We start from the raw sequence: 18,080 nt of genomic DNA on the forward strand, positions 1-18,080 counted from the left end.
AATTTGGTCAGGTCGCCCCAAAGAATTACATATTGTAGCTTTAAATTAATGGATTCGTACTGCATTTAACTCTAGCATCCCATATCATGCTGATTCACATACTGTTATATTCTAATGGCTTTAGTAGTGATTGTAGTGCACTTCTATACTTCTATACTCTACTGCGTCCTTCTGGTGACTGTGTGTATCTCCTGTCTGTCTTAACAGACCTGGAGGCCCGCACCCAGAGGCCAGGGGTCACCTGAGTGAAGCCCTGACGGAGGACACCGGGGTGGGCAACAGTGTGGCCGGCAGCCCCCTGCCTCTCACCACCGGCAACGAGAACCTGGACGTGGCCATCGTCATTCACCTGCAGTACTGCGACCATCTCATCCAGGTGAATTAACGTGTTCCAGTCATTTCAAACATTTCTAATCGATAACAATCTTAACAGACTGAAAACTAATTATGGAGCGGTTGTAGTAAAATGTAATTTGCATCGATCTAATAGTGCGGGGTGGAAGCTCTCCTATCATTTATTGGCCACGACTACGTGCGACTGTGTCTGTGTGTAATGACAGCTCCTGTCCAGTGGGGGGAGCCCTTGGCAGCGTCGAGCCCAGCTCCAGAAGCTCTCAGCTCAGACTCAGCTGTTAGAGGAACTGGGAGAGATCAGCACAGAACGCCTGGGGAGCATCACCTCTGCTGCTGACGGTGAGTAGTCTACTCTGGAGCAGGGGACAGAGTCACGGGAGCAGGGGACAGAGTCACGGGAGCAGGGGACAGAGTCACGGGAGCAGGGGACAGAGTCACGGGAGCAGGGGACAGAGTCACGGGAGCAGGGGACAGAGTCATGGGAGCAGGGGACAGAGTCATGGGAGCAGGGGACAGAGTCATGGGAGCAGGGGACAGAGTCATGGGAGCAGGGGACAGAGTCATGGGAGCAGGGGACAGAGTCATGGAGCAGGGGACAGAGTCATGGAGCAGGGGACAGAGTCATGGAGCAGGGGACAGAGTCATGGAGCAGGGGACAGAGTCATGGAGCAGGGGACAGAGTCATGGAGCAGGGGACAGAGTCACGGAGCAGGGGACAGAGTCACGGAGCAGGGGACAGAGTCACGGGAGCAGGGGACAGAGTCACGGGAGCAGGGGACAGAGTCACGGGAGCAGGGGACAGAGTCACGGAGCAGGGGACAGAGTCACGGAGCAGGGGACAGAGTCACGGGGGCAGGGGACAGAGTCACGGGGGCAGGGGACAGAGTCACGGGGGCAGGGGACAGAGTCACGGGGGCAGGGGACAGAGTCACGGGGGCAGGGGACAGAGTCACGGGAGCAGGGGACAGAGTCACGGGAGCAAATCAAATCAAATCAAATCAAATTTTATTAGTCACATACACATGGTTAGCAGATGTTAATGCGAGTGTAGCGAAATGCTTGTGCTTCTAGTTCCGACAATGCAGTAATAACCAACAAGTAATCTAACCTAACAATTCCACAACTACTACCTTATACACACACACAAGTGTAAAGGGATAAAGAATATGTACATAAAGATATATGAATGAGTGGTGGTACAGAACGGCATGGCAAGATGCAGTAGATGGTATAGAGTACGGTATATACATATGAGATGAGTACTGTAGGGTATGTAAACATAAAGTGGCATAGTTTAAAGTGGCTAGTGGTACATGTATTACATAAAGATGGCAAGATGCAGTAGATGATATAGAGTACAGTATATACATATGAGATGGGTAATGTAGGGTATGTAAACATTATATTAAGTGGCATTGTTTAAAGTGGCTAGTGGTACATTTTTACATAATTTCCATCAATTCCCATTTTTAAAGTGGCTGGAGTTGAGTCAGTATGTTGGCAGCGGCCGCTAAATGTTAGTGGTGGCTGTTTAACAGTCTGATGGCCTTGAGATAGAAGCTGTTTTTCAGTCTCACGGTCCCTGCTTTGATGCACCTGTACTGACCTCGCCTTCTGGATGATAGCGGGGTGAACAGGCAGTGGCTTGGGTGGTTGTTGTCCTTGATGATCTTTATGGCCTTCCTGTGACATCGGGTGGTGTAGGTGTCCTGGAGGGCAGGTAGTTTGCCCCCGGTGATGCGTTCTGCAGACCTCACTACCCTCTGGAGAGCCTTACGGTTGTGGGCGGAGCCGTTGCCGTACCAGGCGGTGATACAGCCCGACAGGATGCTCTCGATTGTGCATCTGTAGAAGTTTGTGAGTGCTTTTGGTGACAAGCCGAATTTCTTCAGCCTCCTGAGGTTGAAGAGGCGCTGCTGCGCCTTCTTCACAACGCTGTCTGTGTGGGTGGACCAATTCAGTTTGTCCGTGATGTGTACACCGAGGAACTTAAAACTTTCCACCTTCTCCACTACTGACCCGTCGATGTGGATAGGGGGGTGCTCCCTCTGCTGTTTCCTGAAGTCCACAATCATCTCCTTTGTTTTGTTGACGTTGAGTGTGAGGTTATTTTCCTGACACCACACTCCGAGGGCCCTCACCTCCTCCCTGTAGGCCGTCTCGTCGTTGTTGGTAATCAAGCCTACCACTGTAGTGTCATCCGCAAACTTGATGATTGAGTTGGAGGCGTGCATGGCCACGCAGTCGTGGGTGAACAGGGAGTACAGGAGAGGGCTCAGAACGCACCCTTGTGGGGCCCCAGTGTTGAGGATCAGCGGGGTGGAGATGTTGTTACCTACCCTCACCACCTGGGGGCGGCCCGTCAGGAAGTCCAGGACCCAGTTGCACAGGGCGGGGTCGAGACCCAGGGTCTCGAGCTTGATGACGAGTTTGGAGGGTACTATGGTGTTAAATGCTGAGCTGTAATCGATGAACAGCATTCTCACATGGGTATTCCTCTTGTCCAGATGGGTTAGGGCAGTGTGCAGTGTGATTGCGATTGCGTTGTCTGTGGACCTATTGGGTCGGTAAGCAAATTGGAGTGGGTCTAGGGTGTCCGGTAGGGTGGAGGTGATATGGTCCTTGACTAGTCTCTCAAAGCACTTCATGATGACGGAAGTGAGTGCTACGGGGCGGTATTCGTTTAGCTCAGTTACCTTAGCTTTCTTGGGAACAGGAACAATGGTGGCCCTCTTGAAGCATGTGGGAACAGCAGACTGGGATAAGGATTGATTGAATATGTCCGTAAACACACCAGCCAGCTGGTCTGCGCATGCTCTGAGGACGCGGCTGGGAATGCCGTCTGGGCCTGCAGCCTTGCGAGGGTTAACACGTTTAAATGTTTTACTCACCTCGGCTGCAGTGAAGGAGAGCCCGCAGGTTTTGGTAGGGGGCCGTGTCAGTGGCACTGTATTGTCCTCAAAGCGGGCAAAAAAGTTGTTTAGCCTGTCTGGGAGCAAGACATCCTGGTCCGCGACGGGGCCGGTTTTCTTTTTGTAATCCGTGATTGACTGTAGACCCTGCCACATACCTCTTGTGTCTGAGCTGTTGAATTGCGACTCGATTTTGTCTCTGTACTGGGACTTAGCCTGTTTGATTGCCTTGCGGAGAGAATAGCTACACTGTTTGTATTCGGTCATGCTTCCGGTCATCCGCACCAATGTGTCAGAGGAAACACTGTGTCAGCGTGCACTGGGCCCGGCCCGCCACAGGAGTCGCTAGTGTGCGATGGGACAAGGACATCCCTGCCGGCCAAACCCTCCCCTAACCCGGACGACGCTGGGCCAATTGTGCGCCGCCCCATGGGTCTCCCAGTGGCAGCCGGCTGCAACAGAACCTGGACTCGAACCAGGATCTCTAGTGGCACAGCCTTAGACCACTGCGCCACTCGGGCGTCCCACAGGAGGAGTGGGACTTGAGGGGACTAATTCACCGAGCAGTGTGTTTTCGTCTTTCTGACCTACACATTTATCTATAACCTAATAATAGTGTCCTCTCTCTCTCAGTGCTCCCAGGGCTGGCGGAGCGGCCTGCTCGGATGGCTCTGTGGTCGGAGTGTAGTGGTTCTGGTGCACTGTTCCACGCTACGCTGGACCGGGTGCTCAAACACATGCACCACTGCTACACTGGCCCACTGCAGGAGAGACACCCACACACCGCAGCTGACACAGGTAGGTACTTTTCTTTATATGTCTTAAAATGTATAACTACTGTATTGTGTTTAACTATGTGTGTCCAACATACAGTACTATGCAAATGCAGCTTATTTCTATGTGAAAACTGAAATGGTCTATTCATTCCTTTTTCTATTTTAGTACGCCAATTGAGTATCATATTGTGATTTCTTTTTTTTATACAGTGCATTAGGAAAGTATTCAGACCCCTTGACTTTTTCCACATTTTGTTACGTTACAGCTTTATTCTAAAATATTGATTAGATATTTTTTCATCATCAACCCATACTCAATACCCCTGAATGACAAAGCGAGAACAAGCTCTGTCCGGTTGGATGGGGAGCGTCGCTCTGTCCGGTTGGATGGGGAGCGTCGCTCTGTCAGGTTGGATGGGGAGCGTCGCTCTGTCCGGTTGGATGGGGAGCGTCGCTCTGTCCGGTTGGATGGGGAGCGTCGCTCTGTCCTGTTGGATGTGGAGCGTCGCTCTGTCCGGTTGGATGGGGAGCGCCGCTCTGTCAGGTTGGATGGGGAGCGTCGCTCTGTCCTGTTGGATGTGGAGCGTCGCTCTGTCCGGTTGGATGGGGAGCGTCGCTCTGTCAGGTTGGATGGGGAGCGTCGCTCTGTCCTGTTGGATGGGGAGCGTCGCTCTGTCAGGTTGGACGGGGAGCGTCGCTCTGTCCTGTTGGACGGGGAGCGTCGCTCTGTCCTGTTGGACGGGGAGCGTCGCTCTGTCCGGTTGGACGGGGAGCGTCGCTCTGTCCGGTTGGATGGGGAGCGTCGCTCTGTCAGGTTGGATGGGGAGCGTCGCTCTGTCCTGTTGGATGGGGAGCGTCGCTCTGTCAGGTTGGATGGGGAGCGTCGCTCTGTCCTGTTGGATGGGAAGCGTCGCTCTGTCCTGTTGGATGGGGAGCGTCGCTCTGTCAGGTTGGATGGGGAGCGTCGCTCTGTCCTGTTGGATGTGGAGCGTCGCTCTGTCCGGTTGGATGGGGAGCGTCGCTCTGTCAGGTTGGATGGGGAGCGTCGCTCTGTCAGGTTGGATGGGGAGCGTCGCTCTGTCAGGTTGGATGGGGAGCGTCACTCTGTCCTGTTGGATGGGGAGCGTCGCTCTGTCAGGTTGGATGGGGAGCGTCGCTCTGTCCTGTTGGATGGGGAGCGTCGCTCTGTCCTGTTGGATGGGGAGCGTCGCTCTGTCAGGTTGGATGGGGAGCGCCGCTCTGTCTGGTTGGATGGGGAGCGTCGCTCTGTCAGGTTGGATGGGGAGCGTCGCTCTGTCCTGTTGGATGGGGAGCGTCGCTCTGTCCTGTTGGATGGGGAGCGCCGCTCTGTCCGGTTGGATGGGGAGCGCCGCTCTGTCCGGTTGGATGGGGAGCGTCGCTCTGTCAGGTTGGATGGGGAGCGTCGCTCTGTCAGGTTGGATGGGGAGCGTCGCTCTGTCAGGTTGGATGGGGAGCGTCGCTCTGTCAGGTTGGATGGGGAGCGTCGCTCTGTCAGGTTGGATGGGGAGCGTCGCTCTGTCCTGTGGATGGGGAGCGTTGCTCTGTCAGGTTGGATGGGGAGCGTCGCTCTGTCCTGTTGGCGTTGCTCTGTCAGGTTGGATGGGGAGCGTTGCTCTGTCAGGTTGGATGGGGAGCGTCGCTCTGTCCTGTTGGATGGGGAGCGTCGCTCTGTCAGGTTGGATGGGGAGCGTCGCTCTGTCCTGTTGGATGGGGAGCGTCGCTCTGTCCTGTTGGATGGGGAGCGTCGCTCTGTCCTGTTGGATGGGGAGCGTCGCTCTGTCCGGTTGGATGGGGAGCGTCGCTCTGTCCGGTTGGATGGGGAGCGTCGCTCTGTCCTGTGGATGGGGAGCGTCGCTCTGTCCTGTTGGATGGGGAGCGTCGCTCTGTCCTGTTGGATGGGGAGCGTCGCTCTGTCCTGTTGGATGGGGAGCGTCGCTCTGTCCGGTTGGATGGGGAGCGTCGCTCTGTCAGGTTGGATGGGGAGCGTCGCTCTGTCCTGTTGGATGGGGAGCGTCGCTCTGTCAGGTTGGATGGGGAGCGTCGCTCTGTCCTGTTGGATGGGGAGCGTCGCTCTGTCCTGTTGGATGGGGAGCGTCGCTCTGTCAGGTTGGATGGGGAGCGTCGCTCTGTCCTGTTGGATGTGGAGCGTCGCTCTGTCCGGTTGGATGGGGAGCGTCGCTCTGTCAGGTTGGATGGGGAGCGTCGCTCTGTCAGGTTGGATGGGGAGCGTCGCTCTGTCAGGTTGGATGGGGAGCGTTGCTCTGTCCTGTTGGATGGGGAGCGTCGCTCTGTCAGGTTGGATGGGGAGCGTCGCTCTGTCCTGTTGGATGGGGAGCGTCGCTCTGTCCTGTTGGATGGGGAGCGTCGCTCTGTCAGGTTGGATGGGGAGCGCCGCTCTGTCCTGTTGGATGGGGAGCGCCGCTCTGTACGGTAGGATGGGGAGCGTCGCTCTGTCAGGTTGGATGGGGAGCGTCGCTCTGTCAGGTTGGATGGGGAGCGTCGCTCTGTCAGGTTGGATGGGGAGCGTCGCTCTGTCAGGTTGGTTGGGGAGCGTCGCTCTGTCAGGTTGGATGGGGAGCGTCGCTCTGTCAGGTTGGATGGGGAGCGTCGCTCTGTCCTGTGGATGGGGAGCGTCGCTCTGTCAGGTTGGATGGGGAGCGTCGCTCTGTCCTGTTGGCGTTGCTCTGTCAGGTTGGATGGGGAGCGTTGCTCTGTCAGGTTGGATGGGGAGCGTCGCTCTGTCCTGTTGGATGGGGAGCGTCGCTCTGTCAGGTTGGATGGGGAGCGTCGCTCTGTTCTGTTGGATGGGGAGCGTCGCTCTGTTCTGTTGGATGGGGAGCGTCGCTCTGTCTGGTTGGATGGGGAGCGTCGCTCTGTCCTGTTGGATGGGGAGCGTCGCTCTGTCTGGTTGGATGGGGAGCGTCGCTCTGTCCTGTGGATGGGGAGCGTCGCTCTGTCCTGTTGGATGGGGAGCGTCGCTCTGTCCTGTTGGATGGGGAGCGTCGCTCTGTCCTGTTGGATGGGGAGCGCCGCTCTGTCCTGTTGGATGGGGAGCGTCGCTCTGTCCGGTTGGATGGGGAGCGCCGCTCTGTCCGGTTGGATGGGGAGCGTCGCTCTGTCCTGTGGATGGGGAGCGTCGCTCTGTCTGGTTGGATGGGGAGCGTCGCTCTGTCAGGTTGGATGGGGAGCGTCGCTCTGTCCTGTTGGATGGGGAGCGTCGCTCTGTCCGGTTGGATGGGGAGCGCCGCTCTGTCCTGTGGATGGGGAGCGTCGCTCTGTCCTGTGGATGGGGAGCGTCGCTCTGTCCTGTGGATGGGGAGCGTCGCTCTGTCCTGTGGATGGGGAGCGTCGCTCTGTCCTGTGGATGGGGAGCGTCGCTCTGTCCTGTGGATGGGGAGCGTCGCTCTGTCCTGTGGATGGGGAGCGTCGCTCTGTCCTGTGGATGGGGAGCGTCGCTCTGTCCGGTTGGATGGGGAGCCTCGCTGCACAGGTGTTTTCATTTCTCTCAAGAGATGTTCGATCGAGTTCAGGTCCAGACTCTGGCTGGGTCACTCAAGGATTTTTTTTGTTGTACCCTTCCCCAGATCTGTGCCTTGACACAATCCTGTCTCGGAGCGCTATGGACAAATCTTTCGACCTCATGGCTTGGTTTTTGCTCTGACGTGCACTGTCAACTGTGGGACCTTATATAGACAGGTGTGTGCCATTCCAAATCATGTCCAAACAATTGAATTTACCACAGGTGGACTCCAATCAAGTTGTAGAAACATCTCAAGGATGATCAATGGAAACAGGATGCACCTGATCTCAATTTTGAGTCTCATAGCAAAGGGTCTGAATACTTTTGTAAATAAGGTATTTCTGTTTTTATTTTTTATAAATTTGCAAACATTTTGGAAAACCTGTTTCCACTTTGTCATTATGGGGTATTGTGTGTAGATTGGGGGGGGGTTTAAAAAATTTTAATTTTTAGAATAAGGCTGTAACGTAACAAAACGTCAAAGTCTAGGGCTGTGAATGCTTTTGGGAATGCACTGTATAATAGGGATTGCTTGCTGTATATATTAAGGGTATGTGAGACCAGGGAGATGTACCTGCTGTATATATTAAGGGTATGTGAGACCAGGGAGATGTACCTGCTGTATATATTAAGGGTATGTGAGACCAGGGAGATGTACCTGCTGTATATATTAAGGGTATGTGAGACCAGGGAGATGTACCTGCTGTATATATTAAGGGTATGTGAGACCAGGGAGATGTACCTGCTGTATATATTAAGGGTATGTGAGACCAGGGAGATGTACCTGTCCAGAGTTGTTTATTAGGAAATTAACCTGGACTACTTACCTCAATTTATGAAATAAACAACAATTTGGTCTCATTGTTTGCACTACAATTGCCGCCTAACCTTGCTGCATCCCCCCCTCCAAAAGGACCACAATGGAAATATACCTTTAAGCTTCATTACATTGTATGTGGAGGTGTCACCGGCTGGAGCACCCTTATGTGTATTTAAAAAATGGTCTAATAAATTAAATCAATCAATCAACAGGTGTGGCTGAAATAGCCGAATCCATTCATTTGAAGGGGTGTCCACATACTTTTGTATATATATATTTTTTTATATGTATATATTCTATACAAAGTGTATGACAAGTATGGTGTGTTTGTGATTAAGTCTGATTGGTTATATAATATAAATAATGTCATTTAGCAGACGTTTTTATCCAAAGCGACTTAGTCAATGCTGCATATATAATTACACCATGGTGTGTAGTGCAGTAGTCACTGTATATATCTCACACTACTGTCACTGAATATATCTCACACTACTGTCACTGTATATATCTCACACTGCTGTTTCAGTCCTGTCACTGTATATATCTCACACTGCTGTCTCAGTCCTGTCACTGTATATATCTTACACTGCTGTCTCAGTCCTGTCACTGTATATATCTTACACTGCTGTCTCAGTCCTGTCCCTGTATATATCTCACACAGCTGTCTCAGTCCTGTCCCTGTATATATCTCACACTGCTGCCTCAGTCCTGTCCCTGTATATATCTCACACTGCTGTCTCAGTCCTGTCCCTGTATATATCTCACACTGCTGTTTCAGTCCTGTCCCTGTATATATCTCACACAGCTGTCTCAGTCCTGTCACTGTATATATCTCACACTGCTGTCTCAGTCCTGTCACTGTATATATCTCACACTGCTGTCTCAGTCCTGTCACTGTATATATCTCACACAGCTGTCTCAGTCCTGTCCCTGTATATATCTCACACTGCTGTCTCAGTCCTGTCACTGTATATATCTCACACAGCTGTCTCAGTCCTGTCACTGTATATATCTCACACAGCTGTCTCAGTCCTGTCCCTGTATATATCTCACACTGCTGTTTCAGTCCTGTCACTGTATATATCTCACACTGCTGTCTCAGTCCTGTCACTGTATATATCTCACACTGCTGTCTCAGTCCTGTCACTGTATATATCTCACACTGCTGTCTCAGTCCTGTCCCTGTATATATCTCACACTACTGTCACTGTATATATCTCACACTGCTGTCTCAGTCCTGTCACTGTATATATCTCACACAGCTGTCTCAGTCCTGTCCCTGTATATATCTCACACAGCTGTCTCAGTCCTGTCACTGTATATATCTCACACAGCTGTCTCAGTCCTGTCACTGTATATATCTCACACTGCTGTCACTGTATATATCTCACACAGCTGTCTCAGTCCTGTCCCTGTATACATCTCACACAGCTGTGTCAGTCCTGTCACTATATATATCTCACACAGCTGTCTCAGTCCTGTCACTGTATATATCTCACACTGCTGTCACTGTATATATCTCACACAGCTGTCTCAGTCCTGTCACTGTATATATCTCACACAGCTGTCTCAGTCCTGTCACTGTATATATCTCACACAGCTGTCTCAGTCCTGTCACTGTATATATCTCACACAGCTGTCTCAGTCCTGTCACTGTATATATCTCACACTGCTGTCACTGTATATATCTCACACAGCTGTCTCAGTCCTGTCACTGTATATATCTCACACTGCTTTCTCAGTACTGTCACTGTATATATCTCACACGGATGCCTCTCTCTTCTCTCCCCAGTGATCCGGCTGGTGGTGAGTGAGATGGTGGACAGGAGTGATCTGGCCTCCTCCCCTACCTGCCACCCCCATTCGGCCCTGTCCCAGGACGTGGTCCCCCCTTCGGCCCTGTCCCAGGACGTGGTCTCCCCTTCGGCCCTGTCCCAGGACGTGGTCCCCCCTTCGGCCCTGTCCCAGGACGTGGTCCCCCCTTCGGCCCTGTCCCAGGACGTGGTCACAGTGTTTCAGTTCCACAGCTACGTCTCAGAGCACAGCGTGGAGGACATGGAGGAACACCTATTGCAGGTGGCCAGAGAAGGTAAGACTCAGGACCAACACACATTCTGACGTACGTGTTATTCAATCATTTCATCCAAACTGCTCACGTGCGTCTGCGTAGCCAGGCGCTAAAATACAACTTGGTTCAATTTTTGACTCGTGACTCACGTCAAGTCCCGCCCATCCCATCTCCTCATTGGTTTTTAGGAGTATATACCCACGTGGTTGATTGAAAGATGAACTGAGGTCCATAGTCCAGTATAGTTGATGGTAATACACCTTCAAAGTTGGTTGCCAAACTCCATATAAAGTCCACAAAAGAAGGAGGAGAGATTATTTTATTTAACTAGGCAAGTCAATTAAGAACAAATTCTTATTTTACAATGATGGCCTACCCCGGCCAAACCCTCCCCTAACCCGGACAACGCTGGGACAATTACTAGAAACTAACTAGGTTTCCCCTTTTATCTGTGGATTAATTGTCAAGAGTAGAGAACACACGATTTTGTGTGACTCAAAATGGATCAAAATTATACAAAGATCCAGAAAAAAAGGGTAGAGTGTATTTCAGGATAAATGAACAACCCAATGTTTATATCCCAGGATAAATGGTCTAGCAGCAGCAAGCTAGCAAGCTAAATGGCCATGAATGTTTCATGTGTTTTTCGACCTGTCCCCAAATTAAAATAGTTGGTTCAGAGTTTGATATTTCTACCTCCGTGTCCTGATCACGTCTGGTGTGGATGGTCAAAATCAACATGCGCGCGAAGGCGGACGCACGTTTGCCCGGCGTAGTCAGCATGTGAGGGGGTCCAAACATGGTCCACTGAACAAAACTAGCTTGTTAAGTACCTGTGAGTTAATTATTTTTGTCCTCCCCTCAGCTGTGTTTGCGGAGGGCCTGAGTGGTGGCGACTCAGAGCGTTGTCTAAAGGAACTAGAAGAGGTCTCACACACCGGCCTGTGTCCCCGGCAGCAGACCCTTAGGGCCCTGGCTTCCCTCCTCTCCCACCAAGACCCCCAGCTCAGCGAGGCTGCAGCTGCCTACATAACCTCCGCTTCCTCACACACACCCTTCAGGTCAAAGGTCAGTGTGTGTGTGTGTCAGTAGGCTTGATCCCTGACCCGCTCAGGCTAAAGTAAACCCAGCCCTAATATAAACACCATTTGTCTGTCAAGGTCACTAAGCCTGCCTAGAATACTGGACAGGTGCTATGACAGGGCAGTAACTTGAGTTTGTTCATTTGTGTTTCTGTGTGTCTTTACAGGCGGTGGATTGCTACACACAGGCCTTGTGGGAGTCTGGAGTTCAAACCCAAAGGTCTGCCTGTGCTGCTCTTAGCTGTCTACAGGTCAGTGTAGCTTTTCACTTTTAGCTATAGAACAACCGACATTTCCCCTTCATATTCATATGATGCATCTTATTATGACGTCTCTCTGAAGCGAGAGGATCTCCTATTACACCGGTTATCAAACCCCTCTGTTTCTTTCTCCATCTCAGGCAGTAGAGAGCCTCCGGGCGGTGGTATCACTGTGTGACTCGGCAGACGAGGAGCTTCGCCATGTTGCCATAGAAACCCTGCTCACTTTCGGTGAGTGACAGTTTGACAAAAATCTTCTGTACATTTTAGCCCAATCAACGTCTGTTTTGAGCAAGATGAATTTGATTGACTGTTATACAGGTGAGGAAGGTCGTCTGGCGTATGAGCAGCTGGACACGATGCCCAGAGAGATGGTACGACTGGGGACGCGGCGAGGGAACGCCGTCACCACCGCCTTCTGAAAGCACAGGACTAACTTAACCTAGGAGCATCACATCCACAGGAGGGGGACGACCCCCCTAGAACAACCCCCCTACCCGCTGTGCCTGTGCTTTGAGCCATGCAGACTGGACATGCGTTTAAATGGACACAGCTAGGGGGAGTGGCCGCATCGACGCAGAGGAGCCCAACTAAACATCGAAGGGCCACGTCTCATTCTTATCAACAGACTGGTGTAAATCCTAACTGTCCATTCTCTGACCACCACTATTAAACCATCTCTCACTGCACAGACAGAGCATCTTCACCATCATAACTTATTATGATTATCATGATTATTATCACGGCTGTGTTTGATTTATGATATCCTTATATAACTGCTATTCATTTGTTTTAGTAGGTGACGTTCATTAGACAAAAGGTTATTTGCGCTTTTCGAATTGCACTGTGGCAGACATGTAAATGTCATAGCATTATACTCTGAACTGGATGGATTTGGTCTTTTGTTCTTCTGGTATTTACTGTTGAGATTCAGGGATTTTACAGACAGTTTGAACACTTTCTGCCAGAGGGTGCCATGGAAGATCATTTAGGGGACAATGACAGTCAAATCGCTCGGAAGGAGGTAGTTAAAAGCAACGTTCGCAAGTCATCAGCATGCATACTATCCCTAGATAGTAGTTACCTGTAAGCAATGTTCTCACTCCAACATGCACAACATGAAGAGAGAGTCATACTTGGACTGCCTTTCAAACTATTCTAAGTTCTCTACATGCCTGGGATCTACATTCAGTTTGAACGTCTGCTTGCTGGGAACTGATGTGAGATCTGATCATGATTTGTTTAATTGGAAGCAGGTACGAATGGTCTCGAGGAGTGAGTGTGAGTCAGGGATAGTTAGTATGACATGAGAATGCACTTTCTCCATAACTGTACAGTGCAGAACCAAGGGCCTGTCTAAGGGCGTGATGCTTCAAATCGGCAAGGACTGAGGCTATAGCGCTCCGCCTAGCTTCTTATGCCAGTTGTTTCTATACTACTGAGTCCGGTGCTTCTTCAGCATAACAAAGTGTTTTTCTCAACTTAATTTATTTACATCACATTTGTGATTCTAATATTATTTAATTTTCATTTACTTTTGAGTAAGAGGGCAGCATGCAGATACTATTTCACATGTAAAAGTTGTATATTTGGTGTTTTTTTTGCTCATGTTTGATTTTTTAAAAGTTTAATTAAAAAAAGAACTCATTAACATGGGCATGATCTTGCTTACATAAAAACGTTACTGGAAATATATATTTTTTTCACTCTTTTAAATGTATTTGTACATTAAGATGGATGGCTGATATTATTTGGAGGATTTACGAATATAATCAGATAGCGTGTCGCCCCCCTCCCCAAATGAATGGGACAGTAGAGAAGAAATGTTACTTCATTACGCAAGGAAAGCCAGAAAATGAAAAGTCAATGTATTCTGAAGATAACTTTAACTGGGTTTCTGTACAGCACTGTGAGATATCAGCTGATGTAAGGTCTATATAAATACATTTGATTTAACCACTACACCCAGGCTCACCTACAAAGAACAACCATCAGAATTATCATCTTAATCCTGTGACATTAGTTCGGCTTCCAACCGCACTGTCCAAAAGCCATTACGATACGAAAAGGTGTGTTTTAGGCGGTAATATGTGAAATAATATTTGTTCTTTTGTATATTAAAGCTGTAAAACGTGTGAAAGTTGTTACTAATGCTGAAGATGGCTTTGAGTTTGGCCTGGTGTATGTTGATCACGGTCTTTATTTTGAGTAACAATGCCTGTTTCTCCCATGACGTGAATAGCATTACAGTATTTGGGTATGATACTCATTACTTCAATAACTCCTCTAATAATATATATTTTTTCTCCACGATGCAGCGGTCTCCATCTTTCTTTGTGCTAAAAGTAACCAGTGATGAATTAATGTTGCTTCTATTCAACTCCCAAGTCATCAGACTGAATAATGAAACGTTATGACATTGATCATATTTCATGTAAGTACACTGCATTATGTCTTCACATATGGTGAATCAGAAAGCACACAGTAAGGACATGTTACATAGCTTCAGTACTGACTGCATTCAATTCTACATCCATTTTCCCTGCTCAATGAAAGTGGCAATAAAGTTTATTTTTGCATTATGAATAATGTGTTTTATTTATTGGAGAGTAATGATTTAATTAATGTTTTAGCCTAGTATCAAAACCAGTGGAGGCTGCTGAGGGGAGGACGGCTCATTAAACCATGAATTTGATACCATTCCACCCATTCCGCTCCAGTCATGAGCCCGTCCTCCCCAATTAAGGTGCCGCCAACTTCCTGTGATCAAAACTGAATAAATGAAAAACCAAGAAGCAGATCAATATTCAGTGTGTTTTCCAAGCTATGAATGGTTTGGGTTTGCAGCCAGAAGCGTACATGGTTTTGTCATTTTGGACAAGGGAGCACAAAGACAGTCAAATAAATGACAACCTACAAACAGAAAGGAAAGGTGTATCATCTTGAGACAAGAGTCATGTTTATACCTGGTGATAACGTGTCCAAAGGTGACAGTGACATGTTAGTCACTGCTGGATGTTAAGAGGCTGTGGGAAAGTGAACATAACCCACTCATCCTCAAGACCAGGGGTATTCACCGCTTACCCTACGAGGTCCAGAGCCTGCTGACTTTCTGTTCTACCGGAATTATATAATTACACACATTTGGTGTCACAGGTCTAAATCAGTCCCTGATGAGAGGAACAACAACAAATGCAGTGGAACTGGCTTTCGACATCCAGAGTTTGAGTTTGATGGCTCTAGACTAGCCGTTACTGTTTTTCTTCTTAGGAGACTTGTGTTCAGCCAGGGATTGAGGCTATATAAACCAGCAGATGGTATTTCCATAAAGGGACCAGTATCAGTGTCTAGGGACAGCTCTAAAGATTCTACTCACATTAACCCGCATATTTTACATACATACACTACATGGATTAAAAAGACACTATTAGAAAAAGAAACAATCATAGCAAAATATCAACTCTATTCTTCTAAAAAACATCCTTAGACATGTAAATAATGTCATCTGGAACAGAAAAAAAACAATTTTCCAAAGTACAATCCACTAGTACTAAAAAGCTGATTTACCATAATTTGATTGATTGTATATTTTAATTTAGAAATATTACATTTTGATAAATATACTTAAATGTATTGACAAAAAGTGATTCATCCATTGATCCTGAGAGACATCCACCTACAATATGGCTTGGTTTTCGTTATTTAACCACCATTACAATCTCTATTAGTGAAACAATGGGTTTGGTAGGGTCTATGGCAGGATGCTTCAGAATGCCCAAATCCTCAGTCACTTCAAACAAAATGCTGTAGAGAGACCAAAACACCCTAACAAGGATATTAAAAGAATTCTGGTATTTATATAATTTTCCATAAAATCAAATTCTTTGAGTATAAACACTTACACAGCCAAAGCTTGTACATTGAGTGTAGATGGCTTCTGTATTACAGTTCTATATATACACACATACACACACAAAGTCAGAAGTATACATACACTTAGGTTGGAGTCATTAAAACTTGTTTTTCAACCACTCCACACATGTCTTGGTAACAAACTATAGTTTTGGCAAGTCAGTTAGGACATCTACTTTGTGCATGACACAAGTAATTTTTCCAACAATTGTTTACAGATTATTTCACTGTATCACAATTCCAGTGGGTCAGAAGTTTACATACACTAAGTTGACTGTGCCTTTAAAAAGCTTGAAAAATTCACACAAATGTCATGGCTTTAGAAGCTTCTGATAGGCAAATTGACATCATTTGAGTCAATTGGAGGTGTGGATGTATTTCAAGGCCTACCTACAAACTCAGTGCCTCTTTGCTTGACATCATAGGAATTGTAGACCTCCACAAGTCTGGTTAATCCATGGGAGCAATTTTCAAACGCCTGAAGGTACCACGTTAATATGTACAAACAATAGTACGTAAGTATAAACACCATGGGACCACGCAGCCGTCATACAGCTCAGGAAGGAGAAGCGTTCTGTCTCCTAGAGATGAACGAACTTGTGCGAAAAGTGCAAATCAATCCCAGAACAGCAGCAAAGGACCTTGTGAAGATGCTGGAGGAAACAGGTACAAAAGTATCTATATCCACAGTAAAACGAGTCCTATATCGACATAACCTGAAAGGCCGCTCAGCAAGGAAGAAGCCACTGCTCCAAAACCACCATAAAAAAGCCGGACTACGGTTTGCAACTGCAAAAAGATTGAGGACAAAAGATTGTACTTTTTGGAGAAATGTCCTCTGGTCTGATGAAACAAAAATAGAACTGTTTGGCCATAATGACCATCTCTATGTTTGGAGGAAAAAGGGGGAGGCTTGCAAGCCGAAGAACACCATCCCAAACGTGAAGCACGAGGGTGGAAGCATCATGTTGTGTGGGTGCTTTGCTACAGGAGGGACTGTTGCACTTCACAAAATAGATGGCATCATGAGGCTGGAAAATTATGTGGATATATTGAAGCAACATCAAGACATCAGTCAGGAAGTTAAAGCTTGGTCGCAAATGGGTCTTCAAATGGACATTGACCCCAAGCATACTTCCAAGTTTGTGGCAAAATGGCTTAAGTACAACAAAGTCAAGGTATTGGAGAGGCCATCACAAAGCCCTGACCTCAATCCCATAGACAATTTGTGGGCAGATCTGAAAAAGTGTGTGTGAGCAAGGAGGCCTACAAACCTGACTCAATAACACCAGCTCTGTCAGGAGGAATGGGCCAAAATTCACCCAACTTTTTGTGGAAAGGTTGTGGATGGCTACCCGAAACATTTGACCCAAGTTTAAATTGTTTAAGGCAATGCTACCAAATACTAATTGAGTGTATGTAAACTTCTGACCCACTGGGAATGTGATGAAAGAAATAAAAGCTGAAATAAATCACTCTACAATTATTCTGACATTTCACATTCTTAAAATAAAGTGGTGATCCTAACTGACCAAGACAGGGAATTTTTACTGATTAAATGTCAGGAATTGTGGAAAAACTGAGTTTAAATGTTTTTGGCTGAGGTGTATGTAAACTTCTGACTTCAAATGTACAAACACACAACAATCTACACACAAAACCCATAACAGGTTAAACATTTTTGCAAATTTATAAAAAATAAAAAACTGAAAATACCTTTACATAAGTATTCAGACCCTTTGCTATGAGACTCAAATTGAGCTCAGGTGTATCCTTTTTCCATTGATGACGCTTGAGCTGTTTCTACAACTTTATAAGAGTCCACCTATGGTAAAATCAATTGATTGGATATGATATGGAAAGGCACACACACACCTGTCTATTAAAGGTCCCACAGTTGACAGTGCATATCAGAGCAAAAACCAAGCCATAAGGTCAAAGGAATTGGCCTTAGAGCTACGAGACAGGATTGTGTCGAGGCACAGATCTGGGGAAGGGTACCGAAACATTTCTGCAGCATTGAGGGTCCCCAAGAACACAGTGGCCTCCATCATTCTTAAATGGAAGACGTTTGAAACCACCAAGTCTCTTCCTAGAGCTGGCCGCCCGTCCAAACTGAGCAATCAGGGAAGAAGGGCCTTGGTCAGGGAGGTGACGGTCACTGACAGAGCTCTAGAGTTCCTCTGTGGAGATGGGAGAAACTTCCAGAAGGACAAACATCTCTGCAGCACTCCAAAAATCAGGCATTTATGGTCAAGTGGCGAGACAGAACCCACTTCAGTACAAGTCACACGACAGCCCGCTTTGAGTTTGCCAAAAGGCACCTAGACTCAGACCATGAGAAAAAAAGATTCT

The 18,080-nt window shown here is 48.0% G+C and overlaps 1 protein-coding gene across 4 annotated transcripts in view; it reads left to right on the plus strand.

Moving 5' to 3' along the window:
- Nucleotides 1-14,399, plus strand: part of LOC139558728 (rho family-interacting cell polarization regulator 2-like) — a 111,679-nt gene extending 97,280 nt beyond the window's left edge. For all 4 annotated transcript variants that reach the window (XM_071374102.1, XM_071374105.1, XM_071374104.1 and 1 more), the window contains 8 exons: nucleotides 208-376; nucleotides 561-693; nucleotides 3,900-4,064; nucleotides 10,196-10,492; nucleotides 11,337-11,539; nucleotides 11,721-11,804; nucleotides 11,954-12,044; nucleotides 12,135-14,399. In XM_071374102.1, coding sequence (XP_071230203.1) covers nucleotides 208-376; nucleotides 561-693; nucleotides 3,900-4,064; nucleotides 10,196-10,492; nucleotides 11,337-11,539; nucleotides 11,721-11,804; nucleotides 11,954-12,044; nucleotides 12,135-12,235 — 1,243 coding nt within the window. In that variant the 3' untranslated portion in view covers nucleotides 12,236-14,399. The remainder of the gene's footprint in view (nucleotides 1-207; nucleotides 377-560; nucleotides 694-3,899; nucleotides 4,065-10,195; nucleotides 10,493-11,336; nucleotides 11,540-11,720; nucleotides 11,805-11,953; nucleotides 12,045-12,134) is intronic.
- The last annotated feature ends 3,681 nt before the right edge of the window (nucleotides 14,400-18,080 follow it).

This window comes from Salvelinus alpinus, chromosome 29 (genome assembly GCF_045679555.1).
Source record: "Salvelinus alpinus chromosome 29, SLU_Salpinus.1, whole genome shotgun sequence".
Lineage (NCBI taxonomy): Eukaryota > Metazoa > Chordata > Actinopteri > Salmoniformes > Salmonidae > Salvelinus > Salvelinus alpinus.